At 35.0% G+C, this 21,004-nt stretch overlaps 1 protein-coding gene across 1 annotated transcript; it reads right to left on the reverse strand.

The window, feature by feature from the left end:
* Positions 1-13: 13 nt before the first annotated feature.
* On the reverse strand, positions 14-17,227 carry LOC144438093 (RING finger and SPRY domain-containing protein 1-like). The gene is made up of 8 exons (XM_078127122.1): positions 17,158-17,227; positions 12,840-12,955; positions 12,363-12,506; positions 12,013-12,124; positions 11,592-11,694; positions 10,882-11,034; positions 9,890-9,994; positions 14-4,202 (listed from the first exon to the last, which is right to left on the reverse strand). Exons 1-8 carry the CDS (start codon positions 17,225-17,227, stop codon positions 4,106-4,108), a joined length of 900 nt encoding a protein of 299 aa, XP_077983248.1. The 3' UTR covers positions 14-4,105.
* Between the last annotated feature and the right edge of the window lie 3,777 nt (positions 17,228-21,004).

Here is a 21,004-nt window from a genome sequence, read left to right on the forward strand (position 1 = left end):
TTTGTACCAATAGACTATTAAATTACTGGGCTGTGAACAGATTTGACATAGAATAAATAACAGGTCTTTGAAAAGTTATTTGAAATTCCACAACAGTCAAGGACTTTCCTGGTGAGGTTCTGAGGACTTTGAAGGTCTTTCCAGGAGTAGTTTGAAATTTCAAGACTTTCAAAGGCCTTTCCCGGAATGGTCTACAATTCCAGGTCTTTCGAAGAAATTTCTACAAGATGTTTGAAATTCCAGGACTTTCCAGGATTAGTCTGCAATTCTGGGACATTCAACATTCAAGGAGTGGTTGAAATTCCAGGATTTTCAAAGACATTTCCAGGAGTGGTCTACAATTCCAGGACTTTCAAAGGAATTTCCAGAGTGGATTAAAATTCCAGGATTTTCAAGGTATTTTCTTGCTGACATGGAACCCTGACACATATATCCCATAATTTCATACATAATTAATTTATTGAGCTATATATTACAAAATGTAAACCACCATAGAATGCTGTACTAGACAAAAGGAATAAGCATAACAAAGTTGAGTAAATTTGAAAAGTCATTTCACCAAATGGATCATTCCCTAAACAGTTCACCCCTATCTACATGTCTATTGAAACAACCCTCCATAGCCAATGTAACGGATTAGTCCATTCTACTGCAGGAAATAGGGGTGTTAATACAACTAAAGCTATACTTTCTTAAAAATGCAGATGTAAGTGTTCTTACACTTGGCAGACTGCTTGTTATATGTAAGTCATACACAGACTAATGGAAAGAAATTTGGCCACAGCTTTCATTATTTTGTTGACCTCCCCTGTAAAACTTGAGATGAAACAATTTATTTATTGAGAATCACAGATTTAGCGCATGTAGCTAGCTCATGGCTTCTCTGGGTACCCAAAATGCAATGAAATGCATTCCATTTTCACGTAACCCAAAGCTCCACAGTAATGTCATTTACAAATTACCCTGACTCAAGGTGACCAATTATGTTGTTTTACATCGTAACAACTAGTTTTCTTGCTCACTTTTCGACAGTTGCTGGTAACTTTATCTTAATCATCATAATTTTTTTTCAAATTATTAATATCATCGTCCAAATGGGTTTTCTCTGGAGATTTCCATGTCTTTGAATTTGTAAAATTTGAAAACGTAATAACTCAACAGCAGAAATACAGGATTCCAGGAATATGACATTATGATCACAACCATATTATTATATAATTATTATTATTATTATACTTTTGTAAATTTTATACTCTTCTGAATAAATATGATAATTTGAAGGAAGAATAATTTCAAAATTTGAAATTTGATGGAGTATATACTAGACTGTAAGATACATCATGTCACTGCCCTCACAGGCCAAGGTGGTTGGTCGATGTGTGAGGGCGCTCTATCACTGCATTACTCACAGACTAAAGAAACACTGGTTATGCAGAGGGTGCATGTTAAGAGTTGCAACATAGTTTGACCCTGCAAAATAACAAAGCTTTTCCCAAGGTATTCCAGTTTCCTGGTTTAACGATATAAGACACCTGCACCCTGTTCAGTGGTTACCATATCAACAAATTCCTAAATTCATTTGGACCAATAAATGACATTATCCCTATACGATTATTATTATAACGAGGAGGTGGAATGGTTGACTTTGTTGCTGGTGATGGAGTTCATGCACAAAACTGGTTTTCCAACAGTTGTGACTCAGCAAGGAGGTTGAAAACCTTGTTAGATGTAGAAAAAGGGGGGGGGGGGGTGTTTTACCTAAGCAATAATTGATCTCTTGATAACTGATGAATCTGTTGGCTAGCTTACTTTTCTCTGAATCGGTCTGTTACCATGACAACACTAATTTCACCTATATGGCTAAGTCTGAGAGAGACAAAATAAAATTTTAATTTAATATGCACAAACTCATAAAAGTAGCATTTGTACAAGACAGCAAGTATGCAAACACCATAGAAGTATCTGTGAACCACTAGCTAGTAGAATACATCCAATTTGACTGACAATGAGACTTCTCGGGGAATGAAATAGTACAATTTTACTACATGAAGTTCGAAAATACAAAGTGTTTGCCCTAATACTTGAATTTCTTCATGAAAAAGACCACTCAAGTGCAAAACTAGTCAAAGAACCAAACTGTTTTTGTACTGGATTACTACTAATGTAATACTCAAAGTGAATGTACTACAGTGAATGTATATATTCAATATGGCAATTTACAATTGACTTTTTGGCAAGTCTTAGCAAATATCACATTAGAACATGGCTGTCTACACCTGCATGAAAACATAAAGTCCCGGTTGGGAAGAGGGGGAGGACCTAGTGTCAAATTCTGAATATTCTATATATCTTAACTGTTTGATAGAGAAACAGAGTGAAGTGGGGGAAGGGGTCTTTTGACATCTTCTGAAGTTCATGTAGTTTGTAAGGTACGCCGTGACAGGGCGCCCTCACACATCGACCAACCCCTTCCACCTACTGTTAGAGGAGGCCAGTGAGGGTGAAACATCACGACGTATCTTACAGTCTAAAGTTCATGTCATATTTAAATTTCCTATACATGCTTGTTTACTAGAGAATTAGTGACAAAACTCTCTCTAAACTCTGACTAACAAACTTTCTGGTCTAAAAAAAACAAAACATTTGTATGTAAATGGTATAAACATAAACATAGAATTATTCATCTATGGGTATTAACAATCACTGAAACACTGAAAAGATTTTCCTGCATGAAAATAAGAACATTGCACGAAAGTTTTCTGAATGACGTTTTTTTTTTTCATCAGTGTACACAAAATTTCACTTACACAAAATGCCCTACATATACAAGTCTGATAAGTTCTAGCCATCTGCAATGCCAGTAATATCAACATTAAATTCTGTTTCTTTGCTTGACCACATAATTCTAAATTTGTAAAAATAACCAGCTAAGCTGTGGCATTTGGTTAGGCATAGTCATAACCAGTTATCTTGGAATAAGTCTCTGTGTTGACTATGGTTTGGTTATTGAAAAACAAAAGATTGTATAGTTTGGCCACTAGAGGATGCTATTTGGAAGCATATTGTCACCCGGGAAGGGGTTGCACAAACTGATTCAGGGGTAACAAATCCATTTGTAATCTGGTGTTCCCCAGACAGGTAACTACAAAAATTCAGTGATCCTACAGCCAATCTAGTGGTTCTGATTGTTGTCAAGGTTGTCATTATTAAAAAGAAGTGGTCTGTAGTCCAGGACCATCAACCACTGGATTAGCTCACCCCTTTTCTGATTAGTATTATAGCATACTTTTCGGAAGCAATCCCTTCCCACGTTTCATAACATAAGTTGATGGCACTCAAACATTATTATCTCCTGTTGCTGATTAACAATTAAGTTATTTTACATACCTTCGATGACAAAAATATTACCCCACATTATCCCTCTTAAAACCCTTGTCTCAAAGCTGTATGCTATGTAGTCTAGATTCTATCCATGACTTTGAATCTTAAGATCTCTTCACACCATCTAGCTCAATGAGAAACTATGAATCAAAAGTTGTTCATGTAAATGAGTAAACCTCAAACTGTTACAATGATGTAAACAATGTATAAGTAGCATTCTGACCTGACAGATGTACCCTATTTGGACATTACATATCTGCCCCCAATAAACGCTAACTTATCATTGGACAGAATTCTGTGATTCATTAACAAAGACTTGATGTTAATGAATATGTGGATGGCTTCAGTTGAATACGAAATTTCACCTCAGCTCCTCATTGAGCTAGACATGAAAAGAGATTTGAAGCCACAGATAGCCTCTAGACTAAATACTACATGGGCACCAGAGTATAGCGCATTTCAACTAAATAACCCCCCGGGAAGGGGGGGGGGGGGCAAACACTGTGTTAAAAAAACCCATGATTTTATGACCTCTGATACAAGTGAATACTGAAGAGTAATCATGTACATATTGTATTAAAACTATGGTTCAATATTGTACAACAAATATTATCTTGATGGTAAATGCATTCAAAAGAACAAAAAAAACAATATCCCTTGTTATGATATACTGTGTCCATGTAAATTACAGTTTGTACATGTACATACAAAAACATGTTGTCTGCTATGACGCTTTCTCATCTTCCTGTACTCGTACTGTTATGAAAGTTCGGCACAGTGGACATGTCTCAACTTGCATTGCACATTCCATGCACAGCCCCCTGTAGAAAGATCATAATATTGAGTCAAATCTTGGTACCTGTGTAACATCATTTTATATCATGCTCCTAGGGAGTAAAACAAAGTTGACATGTACAGCTATAGTACAGCTATAGTAATGCATGTGTAGAATGGACGTCAAAATGTCAACTTAGAAATCAAATATTGTTACTTTTAATGACTTGCCTAGGTGGTATTTCAGTAATAAGAATTAAACCTTTATGCTGAGGAAAAACAAAAGCTTGTATAAATTAACTGAGTCTGAACATGTACAATTTCATTTATGTGATTTTTTTGTTTTCCTCTTTTGAGTATTTTATTACGTTGGTGTTTTCACAAGTTTTGCTGACAGAGATGGAATGCCCCCCCCCCATCTAAATCAGAGGGGTTTCTCATTACATTGGGGTATAAAAAGAAACCAGTGTACATAGTACCATCAATAACTAGTAGAGAGGTAAATCAGCTAATTAGTTTTGAAATGTTTCAAGGATTGAAGGACTTACAATATTGGCAGTGTAAGCTTACAATAAATTTATTATTAAGGCTACCCAAGATGGCTTCCCTTTGTATCCCGCTCATTAACTGTCAGATGTCTTTGGCCATCAAGGTATGTCTAGCTGGTTTACTTATCATCATCGGCAATGTCGAACAAAACCCTGGTCCTCCCAAACTGAGAAGCTCAGAGGCAGCTACAAAAGAGGATATTGCCACTCTTCACGTAAAATTGGACACCATTTTAGAAGAAACTAAAGATCTCAAAACCAACTTTACGTTGCTTCAAACGAGAATAGACAATGTGGAAGACGACCTGTTCGAATTGAGAGAACAAACTTCGGAAAACACTCAGAAACTAGCTGGCCTTGAAGCTTTTCAATCTGAACTACAGAATTTTACAGCTGAAAATTACCATGCAAAAAAAGTAGACGACAATATGGCTGTTTCGGGAGAAATGTCTGAAAATTGGTTGACCTCGATTTTACGCGATATGAAAAAGTCTATTGATGTCATCAAAAGAGATAAGGATGAATTAGGAAATAGAAGCAGACGTAACAATCTGGTGTTTTTTGGTGTACCACAAGACAGAGAAAATGAAAAGTGGGTGGACTCGGAAGAAAAAGTGAAAAACATTATTCATGACCAGCTGAAAGTGGACGGAGATGTGGAATTTGAACGTGTACACAGAATTACCAACGCACCACATGTTAGAGGCTCTAAACCTATTGTTGCAGGTTTCAGAAGTTTCAAGATTAAAGAACAAGTTCTACACAAGGCCTTTAAATTAAAAGGTACCGGTATCTCTATTGGGGAAGATTTTTCAAGGAGAGTACGCAATATACGTGCAAGGCTATTAAGATATAGACAAACCCTGATAGAAGGCAACCCAAGCGTTAAAGCCTATCTACAGTATGATAAACTTGTTGTTGTAGAGTCGGACTGTAAACGAGAATTTCGAGTAAACGAATTTTCCGATGAGATAGTGGAACGATTATTTAAGCACCGAGGAGTTGATGGGAGTTTGGTTTCTTCGTAGGGGTGTGGCCAAGGTCCGAACAAGCGGTGCGCGAATTCAGTGTCATTGCTAACCTGGAATGTTCGTGGTTTGAAAAGACATGAAAATAACGAAGATGTCGTAAATTTTTGTAAAGAGTATGATATAGTTTGTGTCTTGGAAACATTTTGTAAGGAAAACGAAATTAGTTTTTTACATGGCTATCGAGCCTTTTCTTTTCCAGCAATTAGAAAGTCAGATAGGGGACGTCCTAGTGGCGGTGTTACTATTTATGTTAGACAGGTTCTGGTAGATAAGATTTTGAAGGTTGATGACAAGTCGTTAGAAAATTGCGTTTTTCTCACTTTCGACAAAAGTTTATTAAATATTGACAAGGACATCATATTGGGTTGCTGCTATTTTCGGCCGCAAAACTCTACAGATGAGATTGAAAAGTTGAGTGACCATCTAACAGATGTGCTGGGTGTAAATTTAGACAAATGTATAATCTTAGCAGGAGATTTTAACGCAAGGATTGGTCAATTGAACGATTATATAATCGACGATGCAACTGATCACATTCCTGCATTAGATAATGTACAGTATGTGTCTGACGATTTTTGTCTAAAGACAAGGCTATAACACCTGCTGGTAAGGCTTTGATTGATTTATGTAAGAAATTTAATATTCATGTTTTGAACGGCAGAATTGGGAAGGATGAAAATGGAAGTTTACGTGCAGAGAAAAGAAACAAATTTATCAGAATGTTGTGAGGGAGAAACTCAGGCAAGCTACGAAAGTTGGTTCTTCAAATATTTGGGAAATTCTGAACTCTTTTATCAAACGTAAAAGTTATGCTTCAAATGATATAAGCTTATATGAGTGGTACGAGTATTTTTGTAATCTTTATCAGCAATGTGGGGATTCAGAGCGTGGTGATAAAGATTTTCTACAGTCAGTTGATGATACCTTAAAGAATTTGGATTCGTTATTTACTCCAGTTGAAGATGACAATGATCTAAATGCTCCGATCACAGAAAATGAAATATTGGCAAGTTTGAAAAGTTTGAAATCTGGAAAGGCTCCTGGTCCTGATGGATTACCTGGTGAATTTTACAAATACTCTGTAGATATTATTATGCCTTTTCTTTCTGTCTTATTCAATTCAATTTTTGAATCGGGAAATTTCCCAGATACATGGTCACGAGGGGTCATCATTCCATTGTTTAAGAAAGGAGACAAGAATGACGTAAACAACTATAGGGGCATATCACTATTGAATGTTCTTGGGAAGATTTTCACGTCTATCTTAAACTCTATGCTATCAAATTGGGCTGACAGTAACAATATTATTTCCGATTGTCAGGCTGGTTTTCGTAAGAATCATAGCACTGTAGACAACATTTTTGGTTTGCATGCCGTAACTCAAAAATATTTAAGTGTCAGAAAAGGCAAATTCTATTGTTTATTTGTTGACTTTTCTAAAGCCTTTGATAAGGAAAACCATTCTTTATTACTGTATAAGCTTTCTGTTCTTGGTGTTGATGGCAATATGTTTTCCATTTTACGTTCAATGTACTCAAGTGTAAAGTCTTGTGTTAAGGCAGGTGAAATTGCGTCGAGATCTTTTGATTGTCCAGTTGGTGTTAGACAGGGCTGTATGCTCAGCCCAATTTTATTTACATTTTTTATAGAGGAACTAAATAATATGTTAATTAATTCTGATTCTATTGGCATTCAATTAACACAGGATTTGCATGACCTTTTCTCATTGTTATATGCAGATGATGTTGTTATTTTTGCGGATACAGTTGTATACTTGCAAAGACTTATCAATATTTTAGGTCAATTTTGTGAAAAATGGGAAATGAAGGTAAATATGGACAAAACGAAAATTATGATTTTCAGAAAGGGGGACATAGAGCCAAATCGGAAAAATGGGTTTTGAATGGGCAAATTATTGATGTTGTAAGCTATTACAAATATTTAGGTCTACTTCTCTCCTCCAGAAATACTTGGGGCAAGGCCGTTGCTACTTTAGCTGAGCAAGCAAACAAAGCTCTGAATATTTTGTTAATTGCAAGTAAAAGAATTGGCGGTTTCCCTTTTGACATACATTTCATGCTGTTTGATACAATGATCAAACCCATTATCCTGTACGGCTCTGAAATATGGGGCTATCAGTGTTATGATATTATTGAACGTCTTCAGCGTAGATGGTGTAGGGTCTTTCTGGGCTTACCACCTAGTGCGACTAACGAGGCAGTTGTAGGAGAGTGTGGACGCGTACCAGTTTTCGTATGGTCACTTAAACGTTGTGTTAATTTTTGGCTTAAATTAATCGAGCTACCTCCCCATCGATTGCCTCGTCAAGCGTATCTTATGTTATATAATTTAGATTTAATGGGTAGACACAACTGGGTATCCTCTGTTAAAAATATTTTATATTCTTATGGGTTTGGACACGTATGGCTTTGTCAAGAAGTAGGAAATAAGGATACCTTTATTAGCGAATTTGTAGCAAGAGCACAAGACATTTCGAAACAATTATGGTGGACTCATATACAGTCTAAACCTAAATTGCGTACATATGTAAATTTTAAGAGTTTACTTGAACCCGAGAAATATTTGTTTTTGAACTGTGATTTTAAAGTACGACAGATTATGGCATGTTTTCGGTGTGCATGTTTGCCTTTAGCTATTGAAATAGGTAGACATGAGGGTATAGAAAGTACGGCTAGATTTTGTCAAATTTGTAAAAGAAATATGATTGAAGACGAGTACCATTTTTTGTTTGAATGCTTCCTTTATAATGATTTGAGATTGAAATTTATTCCAGAGAATTTCATACTGTTTCCTAACCTATGTAAATTTATTGTAAATTCAAAAGATGATGCTGTCCTTAGAAAACTATCAAGTTATATCTATAAGGCTTTTCAGAGACGTAAAGAAATTTTGTCTTCAAGTTAAGTGTTGATTCTGATTTTTTATAACTTTACCGTACCTCTGTATGTTTGTATGTAACTGTGCTTTGATTTCACTGTAATGTAGATCCCTTGATTTCACGCACTCTGTAACTGAAAGTCATGATCTGACTTTGAATTTTTGTAACCTCCTTGCAAATGGGCCGGAGGCCTGGAAATGCAATAAAAACTATATATTATTAAGGCTATATATGATATTCAAATGACCAGCATGAATGGAATAGACACAACTGTGATTTTCAAGATAAACTCCTGTATATAAACAATTACACTCTTTTGGAAAGTACAATTCAACTAAGTGTGGTATCTGATAACAGGAGGTCGTAAAATAGATGTCTTGTATTCAATCTCAGTCTAAGGTTCAATCCATTGTATTGTAAGATTGTCTATTAAAAATAGTGTTTCTAGTAAGGTCAACTTCACTCAGTCTACATATCGGTGTTATATTTTACAACCTCCTGTTATCAGATCACTTGGCGTTGATTGTTTGAATTGGACTTTCCAAAGAGTGTAATTGTTTATAAAACAGGGGTCGAATCAATTGAGTTTATCTTGAAAATCACAGTTGTGTCTATTCCTTTCATACTGGTCATTTGAATTTCATTTAAAGCAACTTAAGGTACAATATGCCTCAGAGATGAATTTCACATAAAGATTTTTAACATTTCCCCAATATTTGTCATCAGAAAACTTGCTTGTGGTATTTTTGAAATAATAAAAGAAATTTTGAGGTCTGTCTCTTGTCTTGTTTTCAATGGGATTGACAATAATAATTTCCCATATAGTTAATGCAGTATTTGGTGCCACTGGCCATATTGGATTTGGTGGCCATATTGGATTTTAAAATGGCAATTTTTTACATCATTTTGACCTCTATTGTATCTACATGTACTTGTTAAAGGTGACCCCAACTCTTAATTTTAACTATGGGTTGGACATTTCTTGAACAGATTAACAGTAAAGGTTTATTTCTATGGCCCATTTCACATTAAGTCTCCTTCCCCACCAGTGTTCAATTCACTTGGTATTTCATATAATACAGATATAAATAAAGTGTATGGGTAGACAACTTTTGTAATTTTCAAAGTTGACTCACAATGCTTGTTATTACAAAAGAATATTGACAATGTTTTTTTCTACGTAGGACACAAGTAAAATCTTTGAGAGTAATTGAAGTAGCAAAATTTGGAAATACGATAAAACTGATACTACTTACTTGTGCTCACATGGTTTTAACATTGTATTTGCCATTTTGTCAAAACAGAGATTGCAGGCACCTTCACTCACACTGATATGCCGTAACAAGGCTAGCTTCTTGTGCCTGTAAGGTGGTAATGATAGAGCAAACAAATATAACATAAAATCAGTACTTATACATTGTACCAAATAAACAAATGGTCAAATTGAAAGAACATACAAAACTCCCAACTCTGAAATACGACTCTGGTAGCCGAGGCTTCAGTTTACTAAGATAGATATAAACTAAAAGTAATATTGTTTGATGTGGTAGATTACACAAGTGGCTGATAGTGGTTCCTCTGTTGTGCAATTCTAATCATCCTGTGATCAAGATAGTGTAAACAGTGGAAGTCCTAAAACTGTACACTGCAGGTTTATAAAACTAGCTTTCAGAGAGCTGTCCTACCAAAACGAACAGACATTCAATAGCTTATCACTGTCGTATCAACATGTTGTGACATATAGACATCAAATCACAGCATATCACAGCTACAGTCTAGGAGTTGTTTACTTGGCTTTTCAGTCATAACATTGTAGGAATTTTCGAAAGTGTTGTGAAGTAAATAAGAATTTCTTTTGTCAGGAATTATAATTCTTGTGTATATACTGGTAAGGATCAGGAACATTGGAATATCTATTTCTCCTCTCTGACTGTGTGCTGAGCTTGCTGACAAACAGACAAGTGACATATACTATACAAATGACAAGTTCAAGTCCATCTCACCCAAACCACTTTGCCGGGAGTTGGATTACATCGGAATTAAGTTGAGTCGATTACTGAGCAATAACAACATAACACTCAGCAAAATGTATCGAAATGGGTTCAAATTTGGTGCAGGAAGTATTTACTTTGTTAAATAGATTCAAAGTTGACCCAGGAAGTACTTACTTTGTTAAATAGATTCAAAGTTGACCCAGGAAGTACTTACTTTGCTAAATGGATTCAAAGTTGACCCAGGAAGTACTTACCTTGGTAGAATAACCCTGTCTTCATCACCTAGTAATGCATGATCATTAAAACTGTTAAATTTCTGTGATGGTGGGAATTTATACGGCATCATACCAAAATTAAATTCACACTGTTGAAAGGACATAAAACTAGCTGCTGCAAAGAAGCCAATACTGCAATCAAAACAGAAATGTCTTGTTAGCTTAGTATCTAGTATCTAAAATACACAACTCTCTGGTTTGAACACAATGCTATATTTGAATAAGTAAACAAGTACTAAACAAGACAGGCTAAAGGTTCTATTCGATCGATAGTTTTTGGAAATACTTTGTTATTCTTGCTGTGTATGATTGGTTTAAGCAATTTTCAACTTTAAGTTATTCAATAGGGTCTCTGCGTTCATCACTTTGTCTTCAAGTAGAGATTTGTGAAAGACTTTTTCCATTACAGACTCTAACTTCATGCAAACATGCAAAATTGGAAACATCAGCTGGAATCTGAGATGAGTGTATATTCCTTGAAAGATGTATATGTATATGTAAAACAAAATCTAGTGTAAAATGTCTGGCCACTTAGTATTCATGTATGCAATGTATTCAAATGTCATGATAATGACAGAATTTCAATGGAGATCATTCACTGGCCTCTGATTGTGCACTGTGTCAAATGTTGTAATTCTATTCTGTTCTTACAGTCCTACCACTTGCAATACAAATGAAATTTCTCTTACCCAGCTGATTCAAAGACTTGATTCTCAGGTGGCAAAGTGTTGCCATTTAATGAAAATATCATTTCTTGTTTCTCTAAATCAAGAAGAAATCCAACCACATCTCCTACAACAAAAATAAATCTACAGTTGTAACTTTCTTCATTTGCAAACAAATATACATATACATGCACATGCACACACACGTACACACATGCATGCACATGCATGCACACGCACGCACGCATGCACACACTCACATACATACATACATACATACATACATACATACATGCGCAAGCAAACAGACATAAAGGCACACACACACACACATATGCATACACACACACATACATACTATGCCAACAGCCGTACAAATGTAGACATGAACAGATGGACAGACGGACAGACAGACAGACAGACAGACAGACAGACATTGTCATACCTGGCTGCCACGTTGGATGTGAATGTGCTCTACTTTTAGCATTGTACCAGAACAGTTGTCTACATCCATCATAGGAGAGAGAAAACTCATCATCACCTATACCATATCCTTCCTGTAGAGGGCGGTAAACGATATGAAATTATCAAGGAATTATTGAATATATCTATGACATTAAGTGCAGAGAGATATCACTGTCCACTAATTTACCATTTAGTTTAGTTAAGTTTAGTTCAGGTTAAGTTTAAGTTTAGGTATTTAGGTATGAAAAACTTGTCTGGCAGAGCTATAGAAAAAAAACTGATCAAAAGAATAATCCTATGTTACTATGGAAACAACTGTTACACACTCACATGATTAAGAAATTTGCTGTCTTTTGTTGCCCATCCAATTTGCATAACACCGGGTGTAATAATGGTTACTTCATAATACCAGACTCCAGAATCAACACAGAATGTACAGCGGACACTCTCAAATGACGAAGCATCGCATCGTGCCTGTAATATGTAAGATGTACCAAAGAAATCAACACACAATGTACAGCGAACACATCAACACAGAATGTACAGCTGATAACATCCGGTACGGTAATGTATATACAGCAAGTAGTAAGACAGCTTGAATTGTTTCCAAAAAGTTGGGTGTATTTTTCATGTGATGAAGAATAAGAGAAAGTTACAGTTATTGTGACATTACAGTATATTCATCATCATAAAACCACAGACCTATTCATTGCTGCAAAGGTACAACATGTGCCACCGTGAGACAAGTTTTCATTGCGTCACTAGGAAAATACACTCTGTCTGATGAGAATTGTTATTCTTACTTACCTCTAAACCATTGGGGGATATCTTGAGATATTCACTCACATCGTTACTATTTAACATGGCATTACAACCTGCCAAGTCAAGTGTTTCATATGTGTATGCTCTACCATCCATTACAACTGAAATTACAAGAATAACATACAGTTTAACAAAAAGAATCAAAGTAAGCACCCATCAATACTTACATATATCTATTGTCTCTGCATTTTAGTTACATAGTAAAACAAATTTTGAAATACATTTGTAGATTTCTATCTATGAATTCTAAACAAGAATTAATGTAGCAGCTATTTCTGTTGGCTTTCAGTTTCAGGAAATAATTGCTACATAACAGCCCTCAGGGTAATAAAATGAAATGGCAACACTTTATTGCCTCAGTTGCTGTTCTAGTAGCAGTAGATGGTTATAACAGCAATTTTACTGTCTGTACACAGTGGGAGTATAATTGAGAACAAAGTCTTGTTTATGTTTGGACAGGAAGCTATTTACAAACAGGCTGTACTGAGAACAAATGTTAGTTGTATCTACCCAAACAAGTGAAGTGGACATCTTAAAATAGTACATGAAAATGATGAATAAAGCAGATGTACTGTTTTTGTATTTTGAACTAACCCTTGCTTTGTATGTGGCTAAAATAGATATTTATTTCTCTATCTCATAGACAAGGAGTATGTATTCTGGTGAAAGCTTTTTCTTTCTTTTTTCTCTCTACTTAAAACTTTCAAGTATGATGTAATTTTTTGTCTTGACACGGATGTATTAGTAATCATCCATAGTCTTGGGTTGACTTGTTCTCAGTGCAGTCTGCATAGAAAATAGCTTCCTGTCTCTACAAACACAGAGAGTTACTAAACTCATATAAGATTACAAAAACGTATTACCTATCCACTATGTTGTAAACATGGAAATTTTCACCAAAGACAAAATATGAAGGTGAAATTTCTTGACCATTGTACTGGGCTTAGTAACGTGCAAAAATTAGACTATAGGAACTGGTGAACACCTTTCAATCGCAAAAATTTCTTAAAAATATCTAACTTTAAGTTTATACTTTATAGTCAGTGTTTTTTGCTAAGGTTAGGGAACCCCAATAACAGAAATGTGGAAATTGTAAAAGTTGTAAAGTTTTCCATACAATCTACCTTAATTTTGTTTGCGATCTCTGGTAAAATGAGGGGAACCTCCGATAGATTTTACCTGCTTACCACCCTTAAAAGTCACCATATGGATGAAGATTGGGGGTATTTATTTCGGATTTTTATGGCTTCCTACTTGGAAAATCACTGTGAAACAACATTAACAAAGTCCTTGTTTGCAACTCATTAATTAATGTGTACGTACAATAATGAATATTTTTACACATTTAAAAAATAAACCTTTTTGCTCTGTATTAAGTTACAAATACAGACTTTGTCAGTGTTGATTCACATTGATTTTCAAGTAGGAAGCCATGATAAAATTGTTTTATAAATTAAAAATCCAAAATAAATACCCAATCCTCATCCATATGACCACTTTAGCAAAAATATTGATCGTAAATATTGATTAGATATCACCTTTAGTGATTCCATCATGGCATCTGTAAATAATGTAACATTCTCTTTTTTAGTGAGAGGGAAAAATTACTCTGGTTTCATAGCGAGACTTGTGTCACATTTTGGAATGTTATTTTTTTTATAAACTTACTATTATTGTAAATTATCAGTGATTTTGTCAACTTTATACTCTTCAAAGCATTTTTTTTATCATTTACTAACATTTCACGTCGCACTGTACACTATCTTACCCACAACTCTCTCTGATTGGTATGCTTGGAAGTTCCTTATTTTATTATACATCATCAATAACCCATATTTGTCAACATTTTAAGCATCGTAATTACATTTAATCAATATGCAACAAAAGTGCGTCTAGGAATCAAAAATAAAGTTCTAAATTATGCATAAAATGTGCTAACAACTAAATGAAACATGTACTGTGAATAAAACACTTTTCAATGTCAAAGTATCACTAACTTGGGTAGACAGTGTGTATGATGAGTTTTAATATGTAAAGTTCTTTTGTCATACCTATTCAAATAAATCTATATCTTTGGCAAAGTCATAACAGGTGCATATATTTTCCTTAGTTTCATAGAAAATATTTTGCATATCTTTCAAGAAAATCTGTTGACAAATTTCTAAAATTGCTACTTCTACAATAAATCATTGATACCAGAACCAATGAAAATATGTATTCAGAAACTCATCAGTGTCAATCTACGTTTTGATAATGGCAAAAATGTTTTTACAAAATCCTGTACACAGGTGAGATTTGTATAAATCAGAGAGAGTTGTGAGTAAAATATTGTACAGTGCGTCGTTTGTGTTTGTACAACATCATTGCTAGATTGAAATATTTGTCACTGCAACCACTGTGACCTGGTTTGAATATGAATGCAGATGTACAACTACTGACATCAGACCACAGACAAACAGAACCTGTTACAAACAGGGAAAGTAAACAAATGATAACACTTGGCACAGCATGCTTGAAGTACAGAGACTTGTATTACATTCCATCATTTGATAAGAACAGTTTTATGGCCACTTTACCTATTAGCTGAGTTCACAAACAAATGTACAGTTCTCATGGCATTTCATGTACACATAAAGAGGCCATTAAACTGTTCTTTTCAAACCATGGTGTGTAATACAAGTCTCTGTTATTCCAACATTCTCAACCAAGGTTATTAATCCAATTCATTTGTTTACTTTTCTTGTTTATAAGAGGTTCAGTTCGTCCGCGGTCTCATGTCAGTAGTTGTATATGTGAAAAAGATGTAAATACAGTGGTATAATACACATCGTCAAGTTATCACCATAACAATAGCTAATACCACTGGTATTAGTAGGAAATGCAACTCAATGCTACTGTACCTTGATACTTAGGAACGATCGCACAATGTCACACAAGCTCAATAAACAAACTTTTTTCGTTTAGAGGATTCTGGCACCAATACGATTGTTGAACTTCATTTTTGCACTTTGAACCAAATTTTGAAAACAGGTTCTGTATTTACTACCGACATGTTGATATTTACAATTGACTTCTAATGTGAGATACATTGTTGGGTTTGAACATTTCCAGTAGTATTTTAAAGTGTTTGCCATCATGTTTTACATTGCATCGATCGTAGTAGTGTGACCGCTACAGTTGTCATTGTGGTTTACATCATATATAAACATGACAGTGTCGCACTTGTGAATGTTCTGTTAGGGGAGGGAAGAAAGGGGTTTTGTCCTAAACGAATAAAGTTCATTTATTGAGCTTGTGCAACATTGTGCAATCATCCCTTAGGCACATAATCTTTAGTGAACAAAAATGAATTTTTCAATTTTCATCGTAGCACACTTTGAAACACACGTCTTTCTACTTTCTCTACAAATATTGTCCTCTCAACAATGTTGTAGTCAGTGTTTCCAGATTCGATCACACACACTTTTAATGGTGCATTTTTGTAAATAAGTAAAGGTAAAATAAAGACAGATTTATGTTATCAGGTGTGAATCAATACATTAACTTACATATTGTGACTTTTAAAGTGGCCATATGGATGAGGATTGGATATTTATTTTGGATTTTTAATTTTTGAAACAACGTTATCATGGCTTTCTACTTGAAAAAAATCAATGTGAAACAACATATGCCAAAGCCTTGTTTGTAACTCAATAATTAAAAAGACTGATAAGTGTGTAAAAGTATTTGTTATTGTACGTACAAACTTTTTTTACACATTTTTTATAGCTATTTACATTATATTGAGTTACAAACAAGGACTTGGTCTATGTTGTTTCACATTGATTTTTCAAGTAGGATGCCATGATAAAATTGTCTTATAATTTGATAATCAAAACTGAATATCCAATGGTCATCCATATGCCACTATAAGTATACACAATGTACTGTAATCAAATGTTTTCATCTGCTATATAAAAATGTAGCCAAACTGTAAAAGTATTGTCTTCAGCTAAAATTTTTGAGTATTAAAATATATGAAATATAAGCCGAAGTTCCTGCACAAACTCCTAGTGTATTGACAATCGTAGCCAAATGGCGTCTATGACCTTTCAACTTTGCATTATGTCAAAGGTCATGTACAAAAACTATCAAGCGTTAACCATCAGTAATTTGAATTTGTACAGATTTACTAAAAAAAGTAAACACAACAGACAATATTACAAGATATATGACGATGTGTTAAATTTGGATTTTGTCTTCCATTTCACTGACTAATGAGGTTTCTATATGAAAAATAAAATAACATTATTGTTACCGGTACCTTGGCAGTCATTTCTTTCATTCTCACAAATCAGAGCTGTTATTTCTTCCAAGTCTGTAAGGTATGCCATGAGAGGGCGCCCTCTAGACTCTCTCACAGTCCTCGGAACTTCACTTTACTAAAATTAACGCTAAATGAATTATTTTGTATGTACCGATACCATCTACATAACGTACTCCATCGTACTCGAACAACCTTGTACTGTGCGCCCTCATCGACCACATAGAGATATATGTTCGTTGACGTGTGACTGCGACGCTCTGTGTTATTGCGAAGTCCGGGGCTTCGCGATAACACGGAGCGTCACAGTCACACGTCAACGAATGGTTATCTCTATCATGGTCGATGAGGGCGCATAGTACAAGGATATTCGAGTACGGTTAATTAGCTGGCATCGGTACATACAAAATAATTCGTTTAGCTTTAATTTTAGTAAAGCGAAGCTCCGAGGGCTGTAAGAGAGTCTAGGGCGCCCTCATACATTGGTCAACCCCTTGAGAGGGCGTAACAATATGATCTATCTTACAGTCTTATTTCTTCTGTGACATTGCAAAATCATTGCCTCTTGGCGATGCGTCTTGGACGGTGTCGTAAAACAGGCTGTGGTATATGCTAATGATTTATTTGAATAGGACACATAGTTACAACCTTTCTCATTGAACTGTCAACTATTTACTGATTACCTCTGTGTATAAGTGTATCATATCCATGTGACATAGTATAGTTCAAATTTGAAAGTATGACTTACCGTTATATTACCTGTGAGCAGTGTGCCCTCTAAGCCAATTTGATGCACCACTGACGCACACAATTTCTAATGACGCACCAAAATTTAGTGTTCCCCTATCTCTTACTATGTAGTGACTCACAAGAAATGGTATTTTGACTCGCAACAACAAAATTCACCATGTCTCAGAATGCATTGTCATTTCAACTTGTGGTTATACTATCAGCATTTGGCTATACTTACAAAATAATCATATACTGTATAGAACATAGTGCACTAGTAACATTCCCTGTATTCTTCTCAAGCATATCACTGTTAAAGTGGCCATATGGACGAGGATTTGGTATTTATTTTGGATTTTTAATTAATAAAACAATTTTATCATGGTGTCCTACTCGAAAAATCAATGTGACACAACATTGACAAAGTCTTGTGTTTGTAACTCAAAACATTGCAAAAAGCTAAAAAAAAAGAAATTGTAAATAGTTTGTTTTTGTACGTACAATATAAAAACAATTTAGAAATTTTGTTATGATTTTGCAATTTATTGAGTTATAAACAAGGATTTGGCATATGTTTTTTTCACATAAATGTTTCAAGTAGAAGCCGTGATAAAATTATTTTATCAAGTTATCAAAACAAATACCAAATCCTCATCCATATGGCCACTTTAACGTGTACACAATGCAAACTGTAAATCAATTTAAGCTTGACATGATAACAACTCAATTAGATCAATACACTGCAGGTAAACATTTGCTGATAAAAAAAATACCACCAATGGCGTTGTAGCACAACTGTAGTTTTTAAAAATGTTTATCCATATGCTAGTCTATGCTAACAATAGGTGTTTATTTGCTGAATAACTATCCAGTTGCCTATCCAACCATGTTGCTATCTTTACGATAAATGCTATCATTTGGCTGTTGCTATGGGCGTGGTCATGTTGTTAGATATATTTGCATACATTGTGTATGTTTTTGTTCACTTGTGTATGAATTCCTGATATTGTCTTTGCAATATACGTGATCATTTGGCTGTTGCTATGGGCGTGGTCTTGTTGCTAGGAAAATTTACATACATTTTTTGAATGTTTATTCAATTGACTATTAAACCCTGTTGTTATCTTTGTGAAATACACCACCGTTTGGCTGTTGCTATGGGCGTGGTCATGGTTACTAGGGTATTTGCACACATTTTTTGAATGTTTATTCATCTGTCTTTCTATTCCTGTTGTTATCTTTGCAATATACGTGATTATTTGGCTGTTGTTATGGGCGTGGTCTTGTTGCTATGCAAATTTACATACATTTTTTGGATGTTTATTCAATTATCTATTAAACCCTGTTGTTATCTTTGTGAAATACACCACCGTTTGGCTGTTGCTATGGGCGTGGTCATGGTTGCTAGGGTATTTGCGTACATTTTTTGAATGTTTACTCACTTGCTTACCAGATGATGTTATTTGACCAAAATATACTGCCATTTGGTTGTTGCTAAAGGGCGTGGTCATGGTCGCTAGGGCCAATTTTGTCAAAATGTTTTTAAGAAAATCTGCAGAATAACAGTTTCAGAAACATCTCGCCAAGTTTCAGACTAATTGACCAAGTACTTTTTGAGATATAAGTTTTTGACCAAAAATGAACATTTTTACACCTAATTTGCATATCACTCATGGAATCATGGTATGCTTAATATTTCTTCGTCCATACATCCCTAGATACATTCCCATTAAATTTCAGCCCAATCTGCTCAGTAGTTTTAGAATTATAGATTTTTAACCAAAAAGACACATTTTTAGCCCTAATTTGCATATCACTGATGGAATCATCCCGTCATGAACAAATCTTACTTTACACCCCCTTAAGAATGTTCCCACCAAATTTCGCACCAATCTGCCCAGTAGTTTCTGAGTTTAAGTTTTTTGACCAAAAATCACATTTTTTGACCCAAATCACACACCTGTGATGCGATCATTTTGATTTGAACAATTTCCCAACTAGACACCCAAAGTAATGGACCCACCAAATATCGTGGCAATCGGTTCAACGGTTTTTGACTTTAAGTTGTTTACACACACACACACATCCACACACACACACACACACACACACACACAGACAGACAGACGCCGGGCGATCCCTATAGCACTACTGAACAAGTTCAGTTGTGCTAAAAAACCCTCATGGTTTTTCAACAAGATGCAGTTGATACATGTTAGGGAAACGTTATTAACATTATCTGAGATATATTGATGCTGACTCAGCCGTGTTATTAACAGTTCAGTGAAAGAGATTGTAAGGAAACGAATGTTTCATCTCATCATTATATCAACTAGAGCTTGGAATTTTTATATCTGTATCTTTCCTTCGAATGACATTTACATGTCGCACTTTTTCCATCTTAGGGCCCAGGAGGGGCCATTAGTATGTGAAATTCATGACCAACCTGGGTATATATATACCTATTGTAAATCTCACTGCATGCACTAGACTTGCTCAAGTCGCCAGGCTTTTTTCTCTCTTAATTTGAATAAATATTTTTTTAAACACACATGTGTTTCTGTGTTAGATGGTGACCTGAATGGTGATTGCAAACAGTTGGGTGAATACCTTAACACATGGGAGACTACTAGTAACTGAAAAAAAGTTGGACATTTTTCAAAACTGAATAACATACTCAAAACATTTGAAGAATATGAGACAAAAAAATCTCCCCAGGGACTGGTGCATGTCTGTGTATGCACATAAACCCATAGAAATGACATTAATCTGAAGTGCAATATTACACTTTCACCTCCCACACTCGGTTATCTTATTATTATTCAGATGGGGATTCACACACATACAGTGAGGTCTGCAACAGATGTATTATTAGTATTTTGTACATACATTTATTCGGCCTAACAAAAATATTGTGTGGTGTCTGTGTTATTGGTTTCTTCCCATCAGATGTACAGCCATTGCAAATTGGAAGAACAGTTTTATATTGTCTTTTTAAGTTGATGTCAGGTTCTGCATCCACTTTTTCTTGCAAGACTTCACAATTTTCACGATTTTATTTTTTCTTCTTGAATATGTTAAATTTTCAGGTTGGTATTGAAAAACTAGTTGAGGTCGG

The sequence above is a fragment of the Glandiceps talaboti genome, chromosome 7, assembly GCF_964340395.1.
Source record: "Glandiceps talaboti chromosome 7, keGlaTala1.1, whole genome shotgun sequence".
Taxonomy (NCBI): domain Eukaryota; kingdom Metazoa; phylum Hemichordata; class Enteropneusta; family Spengelidae; genus Glandiceps; species Glandiceps talaboti.